The sequence below is a fragment of the Rhinolophus hipposideros genome (genome assembly GCF_964194185.1).
Source record: "Rhinolophus hipposideros genome assembly, chromosome: 15".
In the NCBI taxonomy this organism is placed as follows: domain Eukaryota; kingdom Metazoa; phylum Chordata; class Mammalia; order Chiroptera; family Rhinolophidae; genus Rhinolophus; species Rhinolophus hipposideros.
In genome coordinates, this window is record NC_138061.1 from 4,626,697 (window position 1) to 4,652,239 (window position 25,543).

General features: G+C 46.8%; 1 protein-coding gene across 2 annotated transcripts in view; it reads left to right on the plus strand.

The window, feature by feature from the left end:
• The first annotated feature begins 8,728 nt into the window (after positions 1-8,728).
• LOC308508279 ((E2-independent) E3 ubiquitin-conjugating enzyme FATS) overlaps positions 8,729-25,543 on the plus strand; it is a 194,262-nt gene continuing 177,447 nt past the window's right edge. For both annotated transcript variants that reach the window (XM_081074718.1, XM_081074719.1), the window contains exon 1: positions 8,729-9,394. In XM_081074718.1, the coding sequence (XP_080930844.1) occupies positions 9,155-9,394 (240 nt within the window). In that variant the 5' untranslated portion in view covers positions 8,729-9,154. The remainder of the gene's footprint in view (positions 9,395-25,543) is intronic.

The window sequence follows — 25,543 nt, forward strand, 5'->3', positions numbered from 1 at the left end:
GCAGGACAAGACAAGATAAAACAAAAACGGGGCTTAAGCCTATTAATCAGATTAAAGATCACACTGTAGGAATCATCTTGTGAGCACAGCCGGCTGAGATATAAGAAAACATAAACATGTCCCTGTGTCCCCTAATAGACAGGTGAGCGATGAAGGAAATGAGGCCACTCTAGGGAACTCAGTGAGCGTAACAGAGATGCTGGAAATGATGGGGCTGGCCTCTCCCCTTTGCTCCAAGTCAATACTCAGAGTCTCTTCTCTCCTGCCTGTGGTCCTTTGTGGCTCGGCTCGGTCCACATGGAGAGACACGTAGTGTTGAGTCAGAAGGATGAACCGCGACCGCAGGGTGAAGGATGGAGCTCACTGGCTCCTGAGACAGCATGGATCACAGAAGCGGACACATCTCTCCGTGTCCAGGTGGAATAGTTCCAGGGAAGTGAAGCCCAAGGAGAGTCCCCTGGGATATCAAAGTCAGCAATAGAAACGAGGTACGTCGTAACTCAGAGAGCACGCAGTGAGGATGCTTTTGGGTGCAAATAAGAATTGAAACTGTGTTGAAATAGTATCTGGGATTTATTTGCGTCTGGAGCTGACAAGTCCAGGCTAAGGTGGGCTTCAGAGATGCTTTGATTTGGCTGCTCCATGTCATCGATTGCCTAACTGCTGACAGCTTTGTCCTCAGGGGGAGGTGGAGACAGAAGTTTGGACTTCACAACCCCCTCCTGCTCCAGGCACAAGGAGCAGGTGTCTCCCAGCGGGGCCAGATCAGGGACAGGTGCCTTCCTTGGAAGCCTTAGCAAACTCTTTTCCCTGCAGGCTCAACAGGAACTGACCCAAGACAGAGGGTGCTCAGAGGCTAGGCCTTCGAGGCCGCAGCTGAGGCCAGTGTGGGGGTGCTCTGACAGCACCCTGGGCCCCACGCTCCAGAGTAGGTGCCGTAACATCAGCCACAGTGGGACACCTAAGGGCAGGCTCTAATTCTGGGAGGGCAGGGGGTGAGCTTGGCCCAGGAGCAGAGGTGGCAGTGATTCAGCAACGGCTCTGCCAGGCTCAGCAGTGCCATCTTGCAGGGTGACAAGCAGCCCCAGAAGCAGCAGAAAATGCCCCCAAAGAAAATAATGCATGAACTCTCCCGACCCCACTGGAGAAAGGAGAGAGGCACAGTCACTGTTTCTGGACTTGTCTCCCCAGTGCAGGTCTGGAGGCCTGCTGGACAAGGGCCACGTCCCACTGCCACTCGCGGTGGTCAGCCACTTGGCTTGTGACGCTCCCCAACCTGCCACCAGCCTTACCCACACCAAGGAGGAGTCAATTCCAATCCTGGGAAGGGACCGCCTGCTCTCTTCAGAGGTGCAGAGAGCCATCCTCCCAGACGGGGGGCACAACTCCACTTTCAGCCATTCAGCCCCACCACGAAGGAATTTTAGGCCATTCCAGGTGTAGGTCCAACTTTCATCCATAAAATGTGGCCATAAGCTGGTGCACCAATACAGTGTTATGCAGAACTGTATAAAGTTCCACACAGGTATTGAAAAAGATGAGATAGAGATAAGTATAAATAAAAGTTGTGGCCTTTTCTTTCACCACCCCTGCGGAAAACAACATCTGTGCAACTGCCAGACCAGCTTTGAAGACCATGTCAGAGCCACCAGACTCCAGGAGCCTTGAGGGCAGGGACTATTTGTTTGTTTGTTTGTTTTTAAATTATTTTTAATTGCGGTAAAATATATATAACAGACAATTTGCCATCTTAACCATTTTTAAGTGTACAGTTTAGTGGCATTAAGTACATAAGTACACTGCTGTGCGACCATCTCCAGACGTCTTTTCATCTTGCAGAACCGAACCTCTGTAACCATTACATAATAACTCCCCGTTTCCCCCTTTCTCAGCACCTGGAAGCCACCATTCCACTTCTGTCCCTAAGAATTTGACAATTTCTGGTACCTCATGTAAGGAGATTCACAGCATACGTTTGTCTTTTTGTGTCTGACTTGCTTCACTTGACATAACGTCCTCAGGATTTATCTACATTGTAGCAAGTGTCAGAACTTCATTCCTTTCTGGGACTGAGTAATATTTCATGGTGTGGATAGACCACATTTTGTTTATTACCCTTCAAAGTACACTTGGGTCGCTTCCATCTTTTGGCTGTTGTGAATAATGCTGCTGTGGACATGGGCGTCCAAATATCTCTTGGGAGATCCTGCTTTCACTTCTTTTGGGTCTAGACCCAGAAGTGGGGTTGCTGGATGGTACTGTTTTGAGGACCGCTGTATTGTTTCCACCATGGCTGTGCCGTTTGACCTCCCCCCAGCAATGTGCAATCTAGAACTGTGTTGTACTTAACTGTATTCCTGCTGCCGAGAACTGTGCCTGCCATCGGGGGACGCTCAGTGTCCCATGGAGTGAATCCATGGGCAAGAGATAACACAGCCTCCCTGAAGTTCCGGGGTCAAGGGAGCGAGCTGTGTCGGGTGGCAGGGACGAGGCACGGGTAGGAGACGCAGGGTCTGGACACCAAGGTCAGCAGGAAGCTCCACCAAGCACTGCCCGGTGCGGCCCGGCGTGGGCTCCGAAGTATTGGTCGTCCAGCTAAGATGCCAAGCAGGCGGACTCTCCTTCAGAGACCTCGGGCTATAACTTTTAAAACTATTTTAGCCTTTGCACTTGACTGGCAGGATGCATTCTTCATGTTAAAAAAAATCAACAACAACAAATAACCCCTCAGACTTTCTATTTCTCCTTTTAAAAATGGCACTGGGCTGGTCTGGCCTGGTATTCCTTGTTCATTTCAGGTCTCGTATAGCAAGCAGGCTGTTTCCTTCGCTTAAAAATAGCGCTGTCATTCGATTGGAGTTTTAACTGCAGGGTAAGAAACACAGAGAAACCCTAGCAAATGCAGAGAGAGGAGCAGGGACACCGAAGCTGGGAGAGAGAAAGCGCACGGGAAACCCGAGCAGGAGCATTTGGTGATCAGCCGGCAGGGAGGACAAATGGAGGCCGAGGTCCATTTCCCCTTGGTGACGGGCTGGCTGGGAACACAGGTTGGACAGAGCAGCCCAGAATGAAGAGCCACAGGCTGAGAAGCTGAGGGACACATGAGAGGGGAGAGGGCGGGTTTGCACAGTGAGGTTGCCTTGCTCCAGTAGGTGCCAGCACTTAGGAAGCAGGCAGAGGAGCTGGGGTGCGGGATGCAGACACTGGACAGACCGGTCCGGCAGGCTTCACCCTCCACGTCTGTCCCCTTTGCCTATCAGACCACTGCTGGGTGCGGCTGGGGGAGCTTGGCCCACCAGCTGCTCAGGTGTCCTGTGGGCTTCCTAGCAGGGCAGGAGAGCACTTCAAATGCAGCTTAGAAGTGAAATCCTCTTCTAAAGAGCTGTGCATTTTGCTGAATGATAGCCAATCCCATTAACAGAAACCTGTTGCTCCAAAAGGGGGACTCCTATCATGGGGAGCAGTTCAACAACATCGACAGCGCCTGGCCTTGTGGCAGGAAGGGCCTTGGGCAAAGTCTCCAGGTTCCTGGGCTGCAGGCTTTGGAGAGGCAGAAACTGAGGAGCTCACTGTGGGGGGTCTGTTCCTTTCACTGGTGCCCAGTCAGGCATGCTGCTGGGGCGAAAGCGATGAGGAGCCCATGTCCCCTTTCCCCTCTCTGTTCTGTTTTAATGTTATTAAATTTATTGGGGTGACATCGGTTAATAAAATTATATAGATTTCCAGTGTACATTTCTACAACACATCATCTGTATATTGCATTGTGTGCCCACCACCCAAAGCCAAACCTCCTTCCGTCACCATATATTTGACCCCCTTTACCCTTTTCTACCTCCCTCCACCCCCATTTCCCTCTGGTAACCACCATGCTGTTGTCTGTCTATGAATTTTCATCTTCAGTGAAATAAGTCAGATGGAAAAAATTGAGACGGAAAAAGTTGTGAATCGTATGATTTCACTCACATGTGGGATATAAAACTGAAAGCAACAAAGGAACAAGACAAACCAACAGACAGAAACCCCCTTCATGGGTTTTGAATGCAAAAAATAACTCTGGGTGACATTTCTTCAGGCTCACAGCCCCTCAGGAGACAGGTTGGAATGAGAGAAATGTGCCGATTGATTGACTGCTCGCAGAAGGGGGAGAAGACGAATCTTGTGGATGAATGTGCGACTCAGTACCCTACTCTGGTGTTCTCCTTGGTTTTGCTGCTGCTTTTTGGAAAGTTGAAGAAAGTATCAAATTATCCTAGTTTCCAAACGTTGTATAAAGAAATAGGGAAAAACGTTTTCCATTTACAGAAGAGAAAAAGGTACACACTTAAGAAAAGATAGTTGATACCTTTTCGTTTCATTCGTTTACTGAACAAATATTTATTGAGCTCCTATAATTGATCGCTGAAATGATTTCCCCTTGTCTAATTCATCGATGCTCTAACCCAGCACAGCTGAACGATTTTCAAAGGGATGGAATTCATCAAGCAGGCTTGTATTCTCCTAACCTGGTGGAAAGGTCCGGGTTCCCATAATCAGCCATATTGTTCTCGGTCCTTTTGTTTTGTTCTAGAACCCCAGTGGGTAGGGACTAAGGGGAGGAGAAATACAGTGCATCCGTTCTGTGTCCCGCAGCCCTGTGAATCTCACACATCTGTTTTGAAAAGATGATTGTTTAGATGTGCTCACAGCAGGCGCCGTGCCTCTGAGAAGAGAGAAAAACTTCAGCTCCCACCTAATGAGTGAAGTGCCCATAAATAAAAATGTCATTTCCACTGAAAAGGGAACCAAATTATGAATTCAGAAATTCACAGTCATCTGTTTTTATTGTTGCCTAATGCTTTTTAGATCTGCGCAGGCCCTGCAGAAAATCAGCTCTGAAACTCTGCATAATTAGGACATCTTTCACAGTCGTAAATGCTAATCCCACTGGAGAACAGATTAAGAATTCACAGGCATGAATTTCTGGCACCAGGTACCTGCAGTTCCTTTTCTTTTTGAATAATTCATTACTTAAATACTGTGCTGCTACCCTGTACAGCCCTGCCCATGGTATCAGGGGCAAGGGAGACATAAGAATGAATTTCACATATATTTTAACACTAAACACACTCCAGCCTCATTTAGGATGACTTGGAGTCATCGGATAGCAATTGCTAACGAGGTTACAGTCAACCCAGGGAACAATTGAGGGAAATTAAATGGGATCTTCTGCAGGACGTTAGGAAGGTCAGAGGTCTCACTTTTATAGTCAACTGAGTTATTTGGTTTAAAAGGGAGAAGCAAAGGGTTCAGATAGTTGTTTTCCAGAAAGAGTGATGATAATTGGCAGTAAATACGGCTTCAGTGAACACTTCCCCATTCTTGGCTGGGACTGCTTTATGATGAAATGTACGACAGTCAGTGAAAAGTGAAGCCCTGAACTTGACTTTTGTCCCTGCCTTGCCAGCCGTGGGTTTCGGTAGCACACCAGCTGCTCTGCAAGGCTCCAGGCCATAGTCTTTCTCCCGGCGAGGGTTTCCATCAGCCTGGAGCCAGCCTCGCTCGTGGAAAGCACTCACTGTGCTCTGAGTGACTGTGGAACAGTCTGTCCCTCCAGAGTGGAACTCCTTGGGGAAGCAGAGAGTCCCTTTCATCTGTGCGTCTCTGGTACCTGTACAGTACCTGGCAGGCAGAAGCACTGCACATCTGTTTGCTTAATAAATGAATGCGTTTTCAAGGACTAGCCCGAACTCTGTTGGGTACAAGTGACAGAAACTCCACTCTAATAGCTTAAGCCTAAAGGAGAAGCTGGTATGATGATATTAGAGTCTCATAGATGGGAACCTGGTATCAGAACTACCAGGGTGCTCCCTTTTGGGGGCCCTGCCTCCCTCTGTGACAACTGCCACCCCCACCAGCAGTGCCTGGCGTGTTCCATCTCGCAGCGTCAACACCCACTCTTGCTCAGTTCCAGGACCAAGATTCTTCAGGATGGACTTGGATTGGCTCCAAATAGGCCAGGTGCGCACCCCGAGCCAATCAACTGAGGTCAGAAACACGATGTTTTTATAACACAGGCCAGCTCCCCGAGGTTGCAGGTCAGGATAGAACAGGGCTCTGTGCAGACCAAAGAGTGTCCGGGGTCCTTGGCAAGTATTGGTGCATGAGATGGCATGACACTGCCTGGTGCCATTCTCTTGTGACAACAGATTCACAGCAATTGTGATTGTCTGTCCTTTGGGTGAGGAGTGGCTTAGTTGGGTACATGCCTGGCACTTCCTCCTTCCACTGTTTTTTGGTATCTGGCATTAAAAGCCTACATTTGAATGGCTTTTTAGATATACAGTTTATAGAAATTTCACCTGCACTGACTCCCTAATGCAATGTTCACACCAAGGGATACTTTCTCCGTTTTTCATGGGAGGATGTGAAGGCTGGCGCCTGTCGAGTTCTGGGCACCTCTGCTTGGCAGAGGAGAGTTAGAATTCAGGTCTCATGGTGTCCACTTCAGGTCCTGATTCTCCTAAAGAATCTTCCTTCTTTATAATTAAAATACTGTGTCTGGCATTTTACTACTTAGAAAGTCTTTGCCCTTTGGGGGTGACTAGGGCTGTCGAGCACATACAGTACCAGGCTGTCCCAGGCACTTTTCACGTGACAGCTCCTTCAGTCTTCACAGAAACCCACAGAGAAAGATACCATTGTTATCCTATTAAACAGATGGGAAAACTGAGGCAACGGTAGGTTTGCAGTCCCTCCAAGGTTGCAAGGATAGGAACTGAAGGATGATAAAGGAACGGAAGCCTGAGGGGAGTGGCTTGTCCATAATATTGTGCTAGTTGGTTTGGGGGCCCATCCCCTGACTACTCTTTCCAGCCTGCTGACCTCATGACAAGCTTCCCTACCTCTGGGCCTGTGAGGAGGGATCAGATCCGACAACCATGAGGTTTCGATGCAGTCCTGTTAATGAGAGGTCTGGAGACCCGCTCAAGGTCCCATTGCTGCTTTATCTCGGGGCTGCACTGGCTGCTTAAAGCCCAGCCACGCCTGTGGTCCTGGGAGAGAGAAGAGTCACCTACGGCCTCAACGACCCTTAGAGGCTCCAAAGCCACTGCAGGCTGGCACTGCCTGGGACAAACGGCTCTCAGCAGACCTCTCATGGCGCGTATTCTATATAGCCCTGCGTATTGCATCAGGAGCAGCCCTCAGCAGACCTCTCGTGGCTGACCTCCAGGCAGCTGGATGGTCAGTCTGCTGGCTGCATGCTGCGCAGGGTCCTTGGCTGTGCTGTGGTGATGGGAGAGACTGTTCTCACCAGGCGTGCAGGAGCTGCTGGGTGGGCACGGACAGGCACCAGCACGAGCTGGGGCCGACGGCGACTGTGGGGGCATAGGGCGTGGCCTTCACAGCTCCCGCACAGCTGAGCGATGCCCTCTTCCTTTGCTGCCCTGTGTGACTTTCATTCCTTCATTGCCTGAATTTCACCAAAGGCTGTCTTCATCAGGGGGCTTCCACCCCATGGCATACCTGGGGAATAGCTGGCCTGCCTTTCAGGCTCAGATCTTGGTTGTACTGCATTCCCATGGGAACCACGTCTGCCACTGGTTGTCACTGATGTCCTTGGGGGAATCCCAGGCAGAAATGGACAGTTCTGTAAGGAACGGCGAATCACGCTTCACATTGGTCTCGGGCAGCTATTTAATCTCTGTGGGTCTGTTGTCTTAACACCCAGATGAGAACGTTGGCCTAAGTGATCTCCAAAGTCTTTTCCATCGGCTGCTCTCTTTTTGTTCTCAGCTTCAACATTCCATCCCCTCCCGCTGGGGAGTTTTCCTTCCACCGCCTGCCCAAGTCCCTGAGTGTGTGCACCAAACTCCTGCTTACATCAAGGAGGGCAGAGCTCTGGGCCAGGGACCAGCTCTGTCTTCAGGAAAGACATTGGGAGTCAGCCCCTCATGGGGTCACCGCCATAGCTTTCAACTTGGGGAGGGAGAGTTACCGGGGGCGGGGAGCATCATTGCCTAAAGCCGAGAGGAAGCTGCTGGCAGAGTTTTGTGTGTGGACTCAGAACACAGCGCTGGTGCCTGTCACCTGCTCTCTCCTGGCCCAACGCTTCATCCAAGGTCTGGAATTTCCACATCTGAATTACTGGTCTAACAGACAAGGTACGGAAACGTGAAATAAAGCGAGAAGGGGTAGATCATGTGTCTGCGTTTCTAAACGACATTCAGAGCCCATCGTTTTCAGCATTGTGCAGCTATGCAGTGGATTTGATGTACGGAGAGAGACAGTGCCAGATAATTTGGCAGGAAACACGTACCCGTCCTTCGGAGATGAGGCCTTGTAGAGACGCTCTATCGCCCGCTGGGCTCTTCCTACTGTTTTGCTCCCCTGGTCTTTCCAACAACCCTATAAGTGGCAGGTATTATTATTCCAGTTTTTCTCCTGGGGAAAGTGAGGTTGGGGTGGTGAGGGGACTTCTCACGGCTGAGTGGGGACAGGGCCCTGCCTAAGCCCGTGCTTTCCCCGCCGGGCGGCAGCCGGGGCTCCCTGACAGCCCCGTCTCCAGTGCCCACTTGCAGCCATCGCTGCTTCTGTGCCAGAGTTCTCTTTTTCACTTGAATGTGTTTCTTATCTTCTCCGGGGCTGAGGTCACTCTTTGCGTCGTCGGCGTCTGCTCTTGTTCCTGGCAAGAAAAAGCCGGAATTGTGAGAAGCAGCCACTGTCACTCCGGGTTTCTCTGTACCGCGTCCTGTAAATAATTTATTTGGATGGTGAGGGCCTGAGCCTGAAAGCATATGGAGCCTCACCCTCCGTCACCGGGCGAAGTCTGTGTTCAGAGCTTGAATGCAGCGGACGAGAGAGATGTGTCTTTGAAATCAGAGAGGGCTGAATGACCAGAGAACACAGGTGGAAGCGCCAGCGACGGATGGACAGCAGCAAGAAGGAGTCTTTTTATGGCCCATGAGGTCGTCCTCGAGAGGTCCACATACATTCCCCGCACGCCATGCGTCGCAGCTGGGGCATGGGGACCAGGAACTGTGGAGGTGAGAAGCTACGGGAGAGGTTGGAGCCGGGGCACTTCCCAAGTCCCTCCTGCTGCACTCAATACCGGGATTAAACAAAGAAAAGTGTGTCTGCCAGGCTGGCGAGCCCAAGTCACAAGATTGCAAGTATCATGCAGCACCCTGGAATTCCTACCAAAACTCATCAGCACGGGTACGCTGCCCGCCACGCGGAGACGGCCGTGCACCGGACTTTCCAGATAAAAACATTTACTACAGAGTTGAAAAACCATGTGATGGTCATGGATTTCGTAAAGAGCAACTGGTTTCCCTCCCAGAGAAGAGCCAAAGTTTGTATCATCCATTTGTATCAAGGCCTGAAGACAGCTGAGCAGACAGCCAGCAGACACGAGGTACGAGGTACGGCGGGCGGAACTGGGGCTGGGAGCAGTGGGGCGCACACCCAAGTCAGAGGAACGGAGGTGCTTGCTGCTCATCAGACAGTTCAGAGGGTCTGTCTGGACTAATAAATTAATCATCTGTTTTCGTTTCTCCCAAGGGGTTTGGAAAAGGCTTTCTCATCCCTTAATGTATTTCAGTGTTTGAAATATGGGGCTGGGAGAAGCTTATCTGATAAATGTAATTTACACCTGACACACGTCTGCATTTGCAAACATTTATTAGTGCTCCAAAGAGTTGGATAATTTGTATCCACATGTAGTAACCGCAGTACATTTCTGTGAGTTAAATGTTCTTGGTACTGTACATTTGCAATCATCTGTCTTTAAAAACAAATTCCAAATTTGTTTCCTGACGTGTTCATGCAGGAGAATAGCCATGACTTGCCTTGATCCAGTTAAAATAGAATGATTTAAATTAGGCCGGTAAGAATGGTCTTTTATTTTTTTGAGGGGGAGCTCAGATTTTCAAGCAGAGACTATTTTTGTCGGGGGGAAAGCAGAACTTCGGGACTTTAGAATGCAAAGTGAAATAAACTAAACAAATCACTCTGAAACATTCGTCTTCTGCGACTAGTATAAGCCACAAGCAGTTATCTTTCGGAAAGTAAACACGCATGAAATCCGATCAGCTCTTTATTGTACGTGGAATAAATTATGAATGACATTGTAATCGACTCCCATGTAGCTCACTTACCCGTCTTTTTGGATAAATGCAACATGCAGATTGCTAATGTTTTATGAAAAGGTAACCTTTCTGAATATTGATGCTATTATTAGGAAAGCTTCCCATGAATGCTGGCAACTACTCCCCATCTTTTGTTACCCACACTGGCTTCCTTATTCCAGGGCAACGTGAGAACCTGTTCTGCAGGGTTCAGGGCAGGCTTCTTCCAGTTCCAGCCCTGGGATTGTGAATTTCCATGTTCACAACAGAGACATAAAGGCCACAGAAATAATGGCATTAATTAAATTCAGTAATAGTTGTTCATTAGTTCATTGCCCAATCAACCAGAGCAAAGGTGTGCAATTAGAGTATAATTGAAAGAAACCAGAGATGTTATTATTCACAAGTAATTAATAGGATGGGGACAGAATTTCATCGTTGTATAATTTTCATCGAGGTTATTTTTCAGTCCTCCAGAGAGAGAGAAACTTGTTGAATTACATCCTTCTGCTTTTTACAAAAGTGTTTATGGCTTCATTTTAAACCCAAAGTAGCAAAGAGCAGCTCTTACATCCCCATTTGTTTTTCATGCATAAAACTTCACTCATTCTTAAAGCAATACTGAAGATAACGGTGTGGAAAGGGGCATCTTTGCAGGAGGTTGTAAAAACCTCCCAGTATCCTGACAGCCAGAGCTACACCCTTTTTGCAGCCCATCTCCACCGGAGGTATTACCAATTACAGCCAACAGTCGAGGGTGTGTGCCTGCTTCTTAAATGTGAACTGGAGTCTAAGGTTTTATGCTAACATGAGTCCGAGACCCATCCCACGGCAATCAGCCTGGTCAGATGCCTGGGCCTCACTGTGACCTGAGAAGTGGTCCAGGTAGGGCTTGCCCCATCCGCTCAAGGGCAGGTCAAGTTGAAAAACCATCTGATAGAATCTGCGGTTCCTGTCCCTCTGAATTCTGAGCTCTCTTCTTTTAGTAGCAAACAGTTCAGAATCTAAAATATTCCTTATTCATTGAACTGTTCAGATTATTTCCACAAGGGCATATCAACACCATTTAGATTAGGAAACCCAAGAAAAAAGGCAACTTCCTCACTCAATTTCCACCTTGAGTTGATGAGAGAGCCCAATTAACAGCCCTGGGGGCCTGTTAGACTTGGCCCACGAACCCCTTCTCTCTCTCAGGCTACAAGGCCATCGGTTAATCTGTGCAGACTTTGCCCGTAAAGTACTCGATGGGGTGAAAAATGAGCAAGGTCCCTGGAATGAATTCAGTGCACAAAGGTGCGTGATTAAAGATGCTGGCTGGTGCTTTAGTAAAAGTGAGCTGAGGAGATTTTGTTTCTGTAAAAACTCTATGGATTTCCAGTCCTTCCCATGAAGACCCGCAAGTCTGTTTGAGTGGAGTTCAAGGTCTTTCGATGGGCGTTTTTCTAACCCTGTGGCCTTGGTGCTGTGCTGCGTTCACACCTGGAGATGCTGCCTCTTCTCTGAGGCAAGCAGTGACCCAGGCTAACTCTGGCCACACTCATCCCCTTCCGTAAACCGTCTTCTGATAGGAAGGACCAGCTCACCTGTGATGCCGAAAGGTCACTAGTTTTGGGAGCCGACGGTGGGGAGGGTGCTAGGATCCGGTCTCCACGTTTGCAAAGCCTTGATCCCTGCTAACTCCACAATGTCCCAACAGTGTATTGAAGGCCGTTTTACATTGAAGTGTAAAAACAGTGTATTGAAGGCTGTTCTCTCCCTGCATACATATCTGATCAATTTCAGACATCACAATAGCCATAACTGGGCAATGGGAGGGGCCTGTATTTGAGTTCTGGCCGCCGTCCACACTGCAAGCATGCCCACGTTCTCACATTCCTGGGAGAGCATAGATGGTTTCACCAGTTTCAGCAGGGAAACTGCGTGGAATTCAGGTGAGCTCGCCTCCCAGAGTTTGCATGTGAGTCGCCGTCTCTTAATTGATTGTTGAGACCTTTCTGATGATGGACACTGGCTGGGGCACGCAAGCCGAGGTTTGCCCATCCGTCTTCCTATAGCTGACACTTTCTAATACATTTAATCATGAGATGAGCCAGGGAAAGCTTCTGTATTTGGTAATTGCCATTTGGCTGCACTGCTTATGGATTTCTCAAGCTTCCATCATTTTGATCTCCCCCCTTCCTACTCATTTTTCAAAATGTTTATTTAGCTAGTGATACCTAATTCTGGCCAAATATAAGAATCATGGTGAATTTTGATTTAAAAAAATTTTTATGATGTACAAAACTTTTCTCATATTTAATCTCTACATTTTGACGAGTTGGGACATAACACGCACCCATGATGTTATCACCACAGTCAAGGTACTACACATATCCATCACCTCTGAAAATGTCCTTGTGTTCTTTTGCGGGGTTCTTTCTTGTTTGTTGTTTGGCGGTAAGAACAGTTCACACGAGGTGTCTTCTCAGCATGTTTTAAAGTACAGAGTACCATAGTGTATAACCGACGTCTAGAACTTACCATCTTGCATAACTGAAGTTTGATACCCGTTAAGCCACACCTCCCCGTTTCCCCCTCCCTCAGCCCCTGGCACCCACCGTTCTGTTTTCTGCTTCTATGGGTTGAACTGGTTTAGATACCGCACACGAGTGGCGTCATGCAGAATTTATCCTTCTGTGATTGGCTTATTTCTCTCAGCATCATGTCCTCTACTTCGTCCACATGGTCACAACTGGTAGGCCTTCCTCTTTTTTAAGGCTCAATAATATTCCATTGTGTGTATAACATTTTCTTTGTCTGTTCATCTGTTCATCGATGGACATTTGGATTGCTTCTTTATGGGGAACTTTTAAAAATGACATAAGCCCGAAGCCCAGCCAAGGCCACTGTGACCCAGGGCAGGTGTTTGATTGTGTTGCATTCCTTGAAAGAGCCTTGAACTTTGTTCTGGCATGAGGCTGTTACCTGAAAACAGTGTGATTCTTCTGAGGCTTCTCTGAAGACTATTCTAGGGCAGTGGTCCTCAGTCAGGAATGATTTTACCCCCGGGGATATCTGGTCATGTCTGGAGGCACTGTGGTGTGACAACTGGAGAAGATGCTACTGAAACCTGTGGGGTAGAGGCCAGGGAAGCTGCTCCATGTCCTAAGGACCCAGGACAGCCCTCTGCCCCCCACAACAAAGCCCAGCCCAGCCTGAAATGGCTGGATGTGGCGGCTGACAAACCTTGATCCACGGCTGTCACCCCCACTGTTAGAGCACGAACCTGGGAGGACCCTGCTTCCTGCAGAGATCTTTCCACCAGGGACAGTGGGAATGTAACTGTTTCCAACTCTGGATGGCGTCCTGGAAGTGCCCTTCTGACTCTCCTAGCTTCAGGTTGTGTTTCTGTCAAACTCGTGCGAATCAGGATTCAGCCAAGACTTGACGAGCCCCTTGCAAGTTGCGAGAACTTTCTTTCCTTGCATTCTCTCTTCTTCAGTATTTGGCCACACATATTCTAGGTAGCTCAGCCTGTCTGCATCTGATCTGTGCCTCTTAACTCAGTGAGACCCCAGGTGCTCCACTTTTTCCTTCCCGCTCTGCAGCCTGGAAACTGTCCCCAGATGGGGACAATTGTAGGGCTCACCTCTCTCATTTCCTCTCTCACCAGGCCCACAGCCCCACAAGGCTTACTGCCCAAGATCTGGAAACCATTGCTTCATAGCTTTTGTCTGGTTACTCCCACGTAGCTGGAAGTGGAAGTCTCCCCGTGAGGTTCGGATGTCCCACCAGGGGTGAGAAGTGCCACTCTGGGCTTTGATGAATGTTTTCCAGCACTTGGGGTGAGCCCTTAGGTCATATGATATAAAAGCACTCAAATTTTAAGTTGCTTGGGCTTCAAGATAACTTTATTCAGGGAATAAAGAAGGCACTGAGACCAAACAGGAGGTAGAACAAACATTCCCTTTCTCCTTGCAGTTATCAAAAGGCGCAGTACAATGTACTCAGTCCCAAACCAAGCCAAAGAGATTGAGCCAGATGAGAGTGTCACTTTTCTTCCGGAAGTCTTGGCCTCCAGGCGATGTTTTTGCCGGGAGATGCTGGTATTCTGGCAGCAGCGAAGGCTCTGGGCCCTCCAGAGTGAGGAGGGTTGAGAAAAGGCCTTTTTCCAAAGGCCAATACATATTTCCATTGGCTTAGCCACCAGGCGACAGATGAGGACCTCCTGCCTCCTCCCTGTGCTCCTCTGAGGAGCCTAGGCCACTGACCACCATCCACAATGGCTGGTAGCCTCCATCCACCCAGAGGAGAAGGGAAATCCAAGAGACCAAAGATGAAACAACCCTTGGGTCTCAGTGCTGCCCAGTCGCCATATCCTTCCAGCCCTTCCCTGAACCTGCCGATGGGAGGCTGGCTGTCAGAGGGCAGGGTCTGAAGGGGTGCGAGAGTCGGAGGAGTGAAATTCATTTTGTGGCATCAGGGTACACAGCTGGTGACTAAGGGCTCCAAGTGACCTGCACTATGTTGTACTATAAGTTGAGTGTGAATCGATCGAGAACATTTGCAGCCAAGTCTCATGAGATCTAGCTGAGATCTCATGAGCTCGAGTCTGGCATGGTGGGGAAACTGTGCACATTTCAGCCAAACCAAGGGAGGGAGACGGGAGATGCAAGGTGGTGTTGTGACTGAGTGAGGGCACTGGACAGGGTCTTCCTGGGGTCTTGCTAGCTGGTGACCTTGGCAAGTCTCTTGCCCTCTTGGTGTTTGTGAGAACCATGATATCTAGCTTACAGGGTTGCTGGGAAGATTAGGGAGAGAATCTATCCATAGGCTGCACCACAGACGGGCATAGAGGCAGCATTCCATAAAAGTGAGTCTCCATTGGTGTTTAAATTCGTGTGCCTTTTTCTGCCATGCCCAACCGAGCCACAGAGCCATGGCCTGAGGACACGGCCCCGGGTCCTGGATAATTGTGACCAGTGCTTTAAGGATCCCCCCTCCGTGCAAACAGTCCTGTTCAAATTGGGGTGGACACTCCCTCCCTTCCTTCCCCACACTCAAGTGCTGAGTAACGGGGATTTGTGACCTTCTGTGCTCTTGTCTCAGGGTAATCTCCATTCCCCAAGCAACTCAGAGAGTAGTTACCCAATTGGCCCCGAACTGAATGCACAGCTGTCATTCAGAGCCACCCCCGTCCTGTTGTCAGTTGCAAATGCCATCGTTGACAAGAGACTGTTGAGAATGCGAGTTCGTACACATCCGAATCCTGCCTGATGAAGACAAGACTAAGGCAAGAAATATTACGGGGCATTTTTCATGTAAGATGCACCCCCCATCAGGAGACCTCCAGGGATCCAAATGCAATCTTAGCACCTCATAAAGGATGACATGGCCCTCATGCGTTAGTGTCCTTCAGAGTCCTCAGGAGAACTTTCTAAGCACACAGAGCCCCAGGCTCTGGGAAGGCTGGTGTCCAGAGATCTATGTTTTTAACATGAAAACTATGTAATTCTGATGCAGGTCTGACACCCTGATCTGGAAGTTCCAGATCAGTATTTCCCAACCGCATAAACCCAGGAGAGAATGACAGAGAGGCTTATGTGAGTTGTCTGTGTTGAGACAGCTGGTGTGAAGGCGCATGGGTGTGGCGGAGGGGAGAGATGTCAGAGAGGGCCTGGTGAGGGCTGGACCATTGTGTGCAAGGAGAGTGGGGGGCAGACATGTCACAAAGGGCCTGCTGTTGGGCGATCCCTGAATCGCCTCATTGATCCTCACCGCAGCTGTGGGGGGCACACGAGGCCTGGTTTTCCAAAGAGAAACTTCTGTGAGGCCCTGAGAGATGGGCAGACTGCCCAGGGATGCAGTCAGGACTGGCGGAAGGAGGGTTCTACCTCAATTATGTCCCACTCTGGGGGAGATGGCGGGAAAGCAGCATCTGTCCTGATGCAATAGCTGGGACCCTGGCGTATTCAGAGTTGGCCATACAGAATGAAGTGGTAAGAGACGGGTGCAGAGCCCCTGACTCTCTCTCTCCTTCTGCTTTAGGCATCTTTCTGCCCAGGGCTCTTTCACTAAGCACCTCCTACTGGTTCCTGGGTCCCCACTGTGTTCCCGTTACCCTCTGTTTCTGCTGACCCAGGTTCTCTTCCTTCTCTAGTGGAGCAAATGAATTAAAGAAGAAGTGTTGGGCTGGCTTGTTTTAAAATATATACAGAGGTTACCAAAAAAATGTATTATACATTTTAAGAAAGAAAAAAAGTTATATTAAAATTATGCTGATGGAAACCACTTTGAGCACCTCTTATAATTGCAGAAGTCAAATGTGACTTGTATTCATCTTTTGTTATCGGTATATATTGAGTATTACAATTTTAATACATTTTTTTTCCTTTCTTAAAATGTGTATCCATTTTTTTTGGCACCCTCTGTATCTAGTAGGTCAAGGACCCCACCCCTGCTCATCATCGGGTGAGGGAGGTGTCATTCCGATGAGTGCCGAGATGGGGTGTCTGCACGGAGCCCTAGACCCACAGAACTCAGCAAGAGTGCACAGAGAGGGAGACGTCTGCTCATGTTCTTCATGGAAGGTTGGGAGTTTCTCATGTCAGGCAGAGGAAGTGAGAATATGGGGCAAAGAGTGGGGACATCTCAGGCAGAAGGATTGGCAACTTCTGGATGGTGGCAGAGGAAGGGAGAACCTGAACAGAGCCCAGTAGACTCTAGAATTGCAGCTAGAATTTGCAGGACAGCGTTCCTGAGAGGAGGGAGCCAGGCAGAAAATGAGCTCCAGAAGGCTGGTTCAGGTTCCATCGGCTGGCTCTGTGGAGAAAAACCAGTCTATGCTGTGAAACTCCCTGAGGCCAAAGAACTGGAAGATGAGGAACAGTTACTGGGAAGGTACACGATGGACAGTCCTCAGAGCTCACGCAGGGCCAAGGGTCATCCTAGTTCCCCACCATCCTGAACATAAAGACTTCATTGAATATAAGGTAGATTCAGTAGAGATTCTGGAAGGCTCATGCCTTGGACGTATGCTGAACTACCTCTAGAGTAAAGGCTACTCTAGATTTATCCTATAACAATGTTAAAAACAATTCTTTAAAGAATCAAGTAATCCTTCAAGTAGTTTAACTGCCTGCCAGAACAAAGTTCAACATTCTTTAAAAGATTACAACAAAATCCAGCAAGCAATGATGTACAATTAAAAATGTTTGGCATCTGGGAAAAGCTTGCTAGACGTTGAAAGAAGCAGGAAAGTATGACTCTTCACCAGGAGAAATTATGGTTAATACAAGGAGCTCTATAAATGACAGTGATGATGAAATTAGCAAGCAAAGACTTTTAAAAGAACTATTATAAACATATGGTTTCCCTTTAAATTCAAGGATTTAAGGGACAATATCACCGGAATAGGGAGAGGAATAGTTGATATAAAAATGAAGCAAATTGAACTTGTAGAGAAGAAAATAAATGACAGTATATGAAATGGAAATTTTACTAGACGGGATTAACAGGAAATTGGATGCGACAGAAGAAAAGATCAGTAAGATTTCTAAACTGAAGATGAGAGAGGGCGAGCAGAGCCTGAATGACCTTTACGACAATATCAACATCAAGAGGTCCTACACACATAATTAGAGTCACAGAAAGAGTGAGGAGGAGGTGAGGGCAGAAAAAATATTTGAAGAAATAATGGCTAAAACATTTCTAAATGTAGCATCATGTATGTCAAAGCGTTGCTTGTCAAGTATACGAGGTGTGATCACAAAATATGGTGAATGTTTAAATTTAAAAAAAAATTACAGTAAAAGGCACATTGCCATTAATCACCCTCAGAATACTCCCTCTCATTTTCAACACCCTTATCCCATCATTGTTGCCACTTTCTGAAGCAGTTCGTGAGTGTCTTTAGTTGCGCTATCGAGGCTGCCTCCAAGTCCTGAATCATTTTGACTTTGGGGAAGAGCCAGGAGTCGCACGGTGCCAGATCCAGTGAATAAGGTGGATGAGGACACACCGTAATGTTTTTATTTGACAGAAAGTTCCATGTACCAAAAGTGATGTGTGACACAGAGCGTGGTCATGGTGGAGGATGAAACCGTTTGCCCATTTCTCAGGCTGTTTTCACGCCCATCGTTTTCTTAAACGCTCTAATAAGTCCTTATAATATTCAGAGTTCACTGAAGTGTTACTGGATACAAACTCAGCTCACACAATTCCATCACTGTCAGAAAACACAATTCACATCACGTTGATGTTAGATCTTGATTGACACACTTTTTTCACACAAGGAGAACTGGGTGATTTCCACTGAGAACTCTGAACCTGGGTCTCAGGATCACAACCACAGACCCAAGTTTCATCTCCCGTGATGACATGTCTTTAAAAGCTGGAATCTGAAGCAGCACGATCGTGCAACTGCAATGAAATGGACAAACGCTGTTGCATTTATTTGACAATCAAAATGTAACACTCACTCGCATCCTATTCAACTCTGTTGTTGAAATGCTTTGAATGGAAGCGTAGGAGATGTTCAGATCCTCAGAAATTCCCCTAATAGTCAATCGCCCCTTTCATCGAATCATTTCACTTACTCTTGCCACATTCTCTTGGGTTTTTGATGTTGCAGTACGTGCTGCTCTCTCCTCCTCCTCAATCGATTCACAATCATTACGAATCACTCAAAGCACTTGTAAACCATCTTCATGGGCACTGGAGCATTACCATAAATGAGTTTTCACATGTTTTGTGTTTCATTAGCACTTTTTTGTAGTTTTTTGCAGATTCTGCGGTCCAAAGAATATGTTGTTTCCTTGTGACCGCCCTGTGTAAATTAATTGAGGCAGCTGGCTTCTTTACTTATGACTGAGATAATATCAGTTTAGTGTAGGATCACAGTGAGTGTAAGATTTTCTGCTGTGATTGGCTGTTATAAAAAGGCAAAACAATCCGGCAGACACTATCTGTAGTCTTCTTCTATTGCTGTAAAACAAATGATCACATGCTTAGTTGTTTAAAACAATGCCTATTTATTATCTCACAGTTTTGTAGGTCAGAATTCCTGATGTGAGTTAGCTAGCCCCTCTGCTTAGGGTCTCTCCAGGCTGAATCAAGGTTCCCAATGAGGCTGTGATCTCATCTGAGGCTCAGAGGACTCTTCCAAGATCACGAGTTATTATTAAAAGTCATTTCCTGTGGTCATAGATGGAAGTCCCCATTTTCTCAGCACTCTCAGCTCCTAGAGGTTTTCCTTGGGTCCTTGTCATGTGGGTCCAGCCACAGGCCAAGTCATAACATATTTGTTTGCTTTCTCAAGGCCAGCAAGACTATCTCTGATGTTTGAATGCTCTGGCACCTTTTAGAGACACACCCGATTAGGGCAGGCCCACCAAGTATAACCTCCCTGTTGAATAACTCAACGCTAACTGATTAGCACCTTTAGTTACATCTGTAAAACTCTTGTGCCGCACAGCATAACGTAATTGTGGAAGTGCCAGCCCATCATCTTCACAGGTTCTGCTCACACTCAAAGGGAAAGATATCCAGGGCACATGTACCAATGGGTGGGAATCTTGGGAACCATCTGAGTATTCTACCAATCACACTATATTGAAAGTTTTTGTGTCTGTGCAGAAAAGAAAATAAAAGGAACTGAAGGCACATAAGTTAGAGCCTCTGTCTGGGAGCTCCATGAGGAAAGGTGCCCCTAACCTGCTTAAGCTCACCACTGTGCCCCCAGCACCAGGTCAGCCTTTAAGAAACGTTGTGGAGTGTATGTATGAATGAATGAATGAATGAATGAATGAATGAATGACTGCACATCAAGTGTGTTTTACATGAAAACCTGAGGCCAGAATGAGTGGTGGGTGATGACATCATACATGGGATCTTCCTGATTCAGTACTTATGTTAGGGTCCCTTAGCGAGCCATTCATTTTTCGATCATCTGCAGACAGACAGACAGACACACAGGCAGGAATCAGCTCTAGTTCGTCCAAGTGAAGCTCCACAATGGAGGTCCCTCGCCTTGTCACCCCTTTCATTCATCAAATTCCAAATAGAGAAACTGTTCAATTTCCTTTCGGGCTGTCTAATGTGTATTGCCAGAAAGGAGACAGCTCTAAGGATGAGTATCTTGGAAAATATCCAGGGTTTAGGAATAATAATGTTTCAGAAAAACAAATAGGGCTGAAGACAAACTGGGGAATTATTTTTTTGAAGTAGACAACAAATTGCTAGTCATCGTGTATCAAAGGCAAGAAGCTACTTCCCAGCAAAGCAGCCTGCAGCCAACCACCAATGGCTTGGCCCCTCAGGGGTGCAGATGCCTCTGATCCAGCTACTTGTCCACCTGTTATTTTAGCTACAAATGTGCTCAAGTCCTCACTGATGGGTCTGGACACTGCTGGCTTCTCAGGGCGGGGCTCTGGGGGAGCTGCTTCTTGTTGCTCTGTACTTGCAGGGGAAGCCTGCTGAGTGATGAGGGGCTGGGCCAGGTGTGCGACAGGGACTGGTTCTCTGTTGATAGATATGCAGGGGAGCCCAGGAGTGAATGGGCGAGGCCCTGGGCTCCCGTCCGCTCTGTTGCTGGGTTGATAACCAGGGAGGAACCTGTTGTGGTCCCCGTGCATGTGTGCTGCTGTGCTGGCTGTCGCACAGGGAACAAAAATCTAAGCCTCCAGGAAACCCTCCTCCAGTGCATGGCCCCTTACTCAGGGTTCGCTGTAGCATTTGTGGTACAAAATGGACATGGGGTCCCATGTTTAAAAAGCAGAAAAGATTATCATTTAAGATACGAAACTCTATAAATCTTTTATCCTTTCTTCCATTGTCTTTCTCTTGTTTTATCATGGTATTTTTTATTTGCTATTTCATGTTGGTCTAAGCAGAGAAAAGTCAAAATTTTCAATTGTCACCATGTATTTCACTGTTCACCTTTATATTGTGTAATGCCAGTTTTAACGCAAAGATAAAAGCATATATAGAAAACTCATATATAGAATTACAGAAATAATACAATTTTAACTTTTATCTCATGCGTGCATGTATGTATTTCATTCTTACTAGAACAATGGAAACAAACAACTCAGATTTTTATTTCATTCCTTGATATAATCATATTCTACTGACACCCCTGGCTCTGTCTTACTGCTGAGGAAGGAAGAACAGAAAGGAAGAGGAAGTGTGTGTTGCCCTGTCTTTCTTTTTCGTTCTGCGACACGTTTTCATCACACACGGTTGGCTCACACAGGGACATAAAATGAGTAAGAAGGAATATGATAGGGTTGCCTGGTTACTCCTGGTTCTCAGGAATCTGTTACCTTCTTTTCTGCATTTGACTGCTTTTCTGCATAAGTCTGCTTACAGTGGAAAGCATGGCCTCTGGGGCAGTCGGCACTCTGCTTAGGGAATTGGAGATGTAATTCGCTTTCCCTGTGTTCACTCTGAGTTCCGCTGAACTCCCAGGCATCGTAGGTGGACCCTAATTCCGTGATCGAGGAACCCTCGAACACCGTCCGTGCATGGGCCAGCATGGACATCAGCACACACACAAATGCTGCGCATGTCTCTCTGCTCACGTGCACACTCCACTGTCCCATGGGACTTCACTTACAAGACGCAAGTTCCAAGATAATGTTCTTTAAACATTCAAGATGGTGATGCCAAATGCACACAAGCCACAAAAGGAAAGATGGATAACTTGGACTTCATCAAAATGAAGACCTTGTGGTCATCAAAGAATACTATCAACAGAATGAAAAGGCAACTGACCTGCAACGTATATATGGACCTTGAGGACATACGCTCCGTGAAATAAGCTAGTCACAAAGGACATGTGTTTATTTGACTCCGTTTTTATGAGCTACCTGGAATAGTTACATTCACAGACAGAAAGTAGGATGGTGACTGTCAGCGGCTGGGTGGAGGGGGAACAGGGAGTTAGTGTTTAATGGGGACAGAGTTTCCGTTTGGGGGATGAAAGAGTTCAGGAGAGGAATAGTGGGGATGGTCGCACACCAATGTGAGTGCACTGAACCTCACTGAATTTCTCCCTTAAAACAGCAAGCATTATGTTATGGATATTTTATCATGAGATGGCAACAGTAAGCTACGCATGTGGCCCTTCTAACTACCTGTGCACCTGCCCAGGTCTCGTGTCTGTGCTGGTCCTGTACTCTCGTGTGTTTCTAAAATGCCCTAGACAGTTCCCTTTCATTAGATGTTGAGCTCCTGAGATCAGAACCTGTGTCTTATTTCACTCACTAACTCTGTCTGTTGACTTGAAACTCGGAGCTAAATTGGAGCTCATTCATGATACATTAAAACACAGTCAGCCTGGTCCAGGTATAATACACATGCGTTAATATTCATACATTTTGAAAATGTAAAGTTCCTTTTGTTTTGACAAATGTGTGTAGTTGTGTAACCAGTACAAAATCATGGCATAGGGCATTTCCACCAGCCCAGAAATTCATCTTGTGCCCTTTGTATCCAAGCCACCCCCACCCCCCAACCTAGCCCCTCGGCAACCTCTCATCTGCTTCCTGCCACTTAAAGGCTGCCTGGTCCAGCATGTCCTATTACTGAAATCTTGCAGTGTGTAGTTTTTTTGTGACTTTGGTTAAGTTTTTGTTACAAACTTTGGTATCTTAAATAGATGATGTTCTATTGAGACAGCAGAGGGGGCAGGGCTTGGGCTCCAATTCAGGTAAACTTGGATTTTGATCCTGACTCTGCCGTTTATTAATTCTGACTTGGCGTGAACTCTTCTTACATCTCCAGCGTCAGTTGCTTCATATATAAAATAGAGTTAATAATATTACCATCATCTAGCGCATTTATGGGATTGAATAAAGTGGTATAATGAGAACACTTAGGGCCATGCCTGGCTCATTGGAAGAGCTCAGTAACAGTAGTTTATCATATTGATATTGATGTTATTATAACAATAAGATTACGAATAATGTTTCCTCACCTTTAGAATGAGATTATAGTGGTACCTTCCTTCTTTAGTCGCCATGGAGATTACATAATGCCTGGGAAGCCTTCGCAGGCGCCCTGGGCTGAGATGAGCTCTGCAGAGTAGCTGTTATTATTATTCTGTTATAAAGCCATTATGGACCCGATTCTGCTCTTGCTCACTAAGTAAAAGTCATCGCTTCTAATTCTGAGAAGGTGTGAAAGTCAGCTATAAAAAGGGCACCTTGTACATGGCTCTCTGTCAGGCTGGGTGAATAAAAGGTTGCAAAAGCAACCATCAGTGGAAGATAATAAAACCTTTTCCCCACAGGCCCAGGGGAGCCAAAGAACAGGAAATACCTTCGCCTTTTCTTTTTCTTTTTTTTGGTCTCTGTTCCTTTGAAAGAAGAAAAGCAACAGCAATTGACTTAAAAGTTGTAAGGTTGAGTGGGTGATTGAATTCTCAGAACTTTCTGAGGTTTTCCGAAGTCAGGGTAACTTTATTATATTCAATTTTGGAGTATTTCAAGCAGTTCAGGACTGTAATTGAGGGAAAGGAGAGAGTGACAGTAAACAATTACCAGGGAAGATTCCACATGGCACAAAAAGTGGATTCAGTTTCTAGAATCATCAGCTCACATTTTCAAGTCAAGAAAATGTTGCAGATGACAGGAAACAGAATAGAACAGCTAAAAGGTACACTTAAGGAATCCAGGGAAGTCTATGTCTTTGGTATACAAAACAGTTCAACTAAATTTGACTTTGTAACTGGGTAATTAACATGACTATAGTAGGGAGTTCTGTTTCCCCCGTGCTTGAGGTTTGCATAGAAATCGCCCTCCTTGTGCTTTGTCATTGCTGTTACTCATCTCTGCAAACAGGGAACTGGAGTCCCCCTGGTGGGAAAACAGAATGAACTCTCCATAGACCACTGCTCATTAGGCGGCCAGGGGAGGCTGTCTTCCAAAGTGTGTCTCACAAGAGGACAGATGATCGAAATACCATATCCTCTTTCCATCCCACTTTGTCTCATTTTCAAGCAGAATCCCACCAGACACCACCCTTACAAACAAAAGTGAAGGAGAAGGCAAGGAGAGATGGGAAGATTGAACTGCGGCATCTTCATTCAGACCCTAACAAGGGAACAATCGTGCCATTTGCAATCAGATAAGGGATATTATCTCAGTAATAAAAGGCAATTGAGAATCTAAATGAAGAATCTGATGCTTTTCATGCTGATTTATTTTAGATTAGAAAAAGTTAAACCAGATGTAAACATTGAGAGATGAAGCATGAAGAGGGAATCGCGGCAGAGAGGTAAATTTCAGTTTGAGTCATAGGAGCAGTGTTGCATTAATCAGAAAATGTACTGTTGATCTGTAAACTGGTCTGACGTTAATTACTGTTGCAGAAGAGAGTTCAGAAGATTGAATACAAACATGCAACTCTGGCAGAGATCAATCCTGCATGTAGATTAGCCATGGAGAGTGTATGTCAGTCAGTCCCCAGAGATAACCCATATGCAGTCCAGCCTGGGACCACCCACCACGGCTTGCTATCTGCCCTCTAGTGGGACCTCCATCATTCTCAGGAGAAGGCACTGGGATACTGAAAAGACGTGGCCCTCATTCCTGTTCTGCTGTCAGCCCCCTCCAACAATGTCTGCCCTTGTCCTAGAGAAGATCCAGCCAAAGTCCACCGTTGGTCTTTGACAACCTGGGATATGAGTAGATTCAGAATCTCTCCTCTATGTTCTCCATGAACCATCCATGTGTCCAGAGGGGGCAAAGAAGAAGGGGGATTCTCTTCAGGCCTGGAAATTCCTATACTCCTCCCTCTCCTTTCCTGGGGCATATGAAGTTTCAGTCCCTGTTTTACTTGCTCAATGCTTTACAAAGCTGGGGAGCCATCTTTAACTACCTCCACTGCCCCCCCCCACACACACACAGTAATATGGGGGGATGCTCTCTCATTCTGGGAGAGTCTTTGCTCTGTCATTTAGTAGCTCTGTGACCTAGGGCAAATTACCTAATCTCTCCATACCCCAGGGTCCTTATCTATAAAATGCAGAGAGAATACCTGTCTTGTGGGGACAAGATAACAGGGCATATGGAAAACCCTAACCCAGAGGCTGGTGGGTTCATTAAGTATCTACGCTATCCAGACGTAATTCTCCAGCCAAAACTCTTGGGGCCAAATGTGATTCAACAACGATTTCTTAATTTCATTTCAGAAAGGTAATACTGCATACTGTTCTCAATGGGATCTGACTAGCACCCTGTAATTAAGCTCACTGGTGTTTCTGCAATAAAATGTATGAATATTCACACTAAATGGAATAAATTAATATTACAAACAGCCGCAGGTTAGTTCAGGTACGGTTTTGCTGTCAGATTAGTTTTCTATAAACTCAGAGAGGAAAACTCTCAGATTTCACAGCTTTATTGGTTTTAGGATTGCAGATCAGGGATTAATGGGTCTATCGTGAGTGCTCA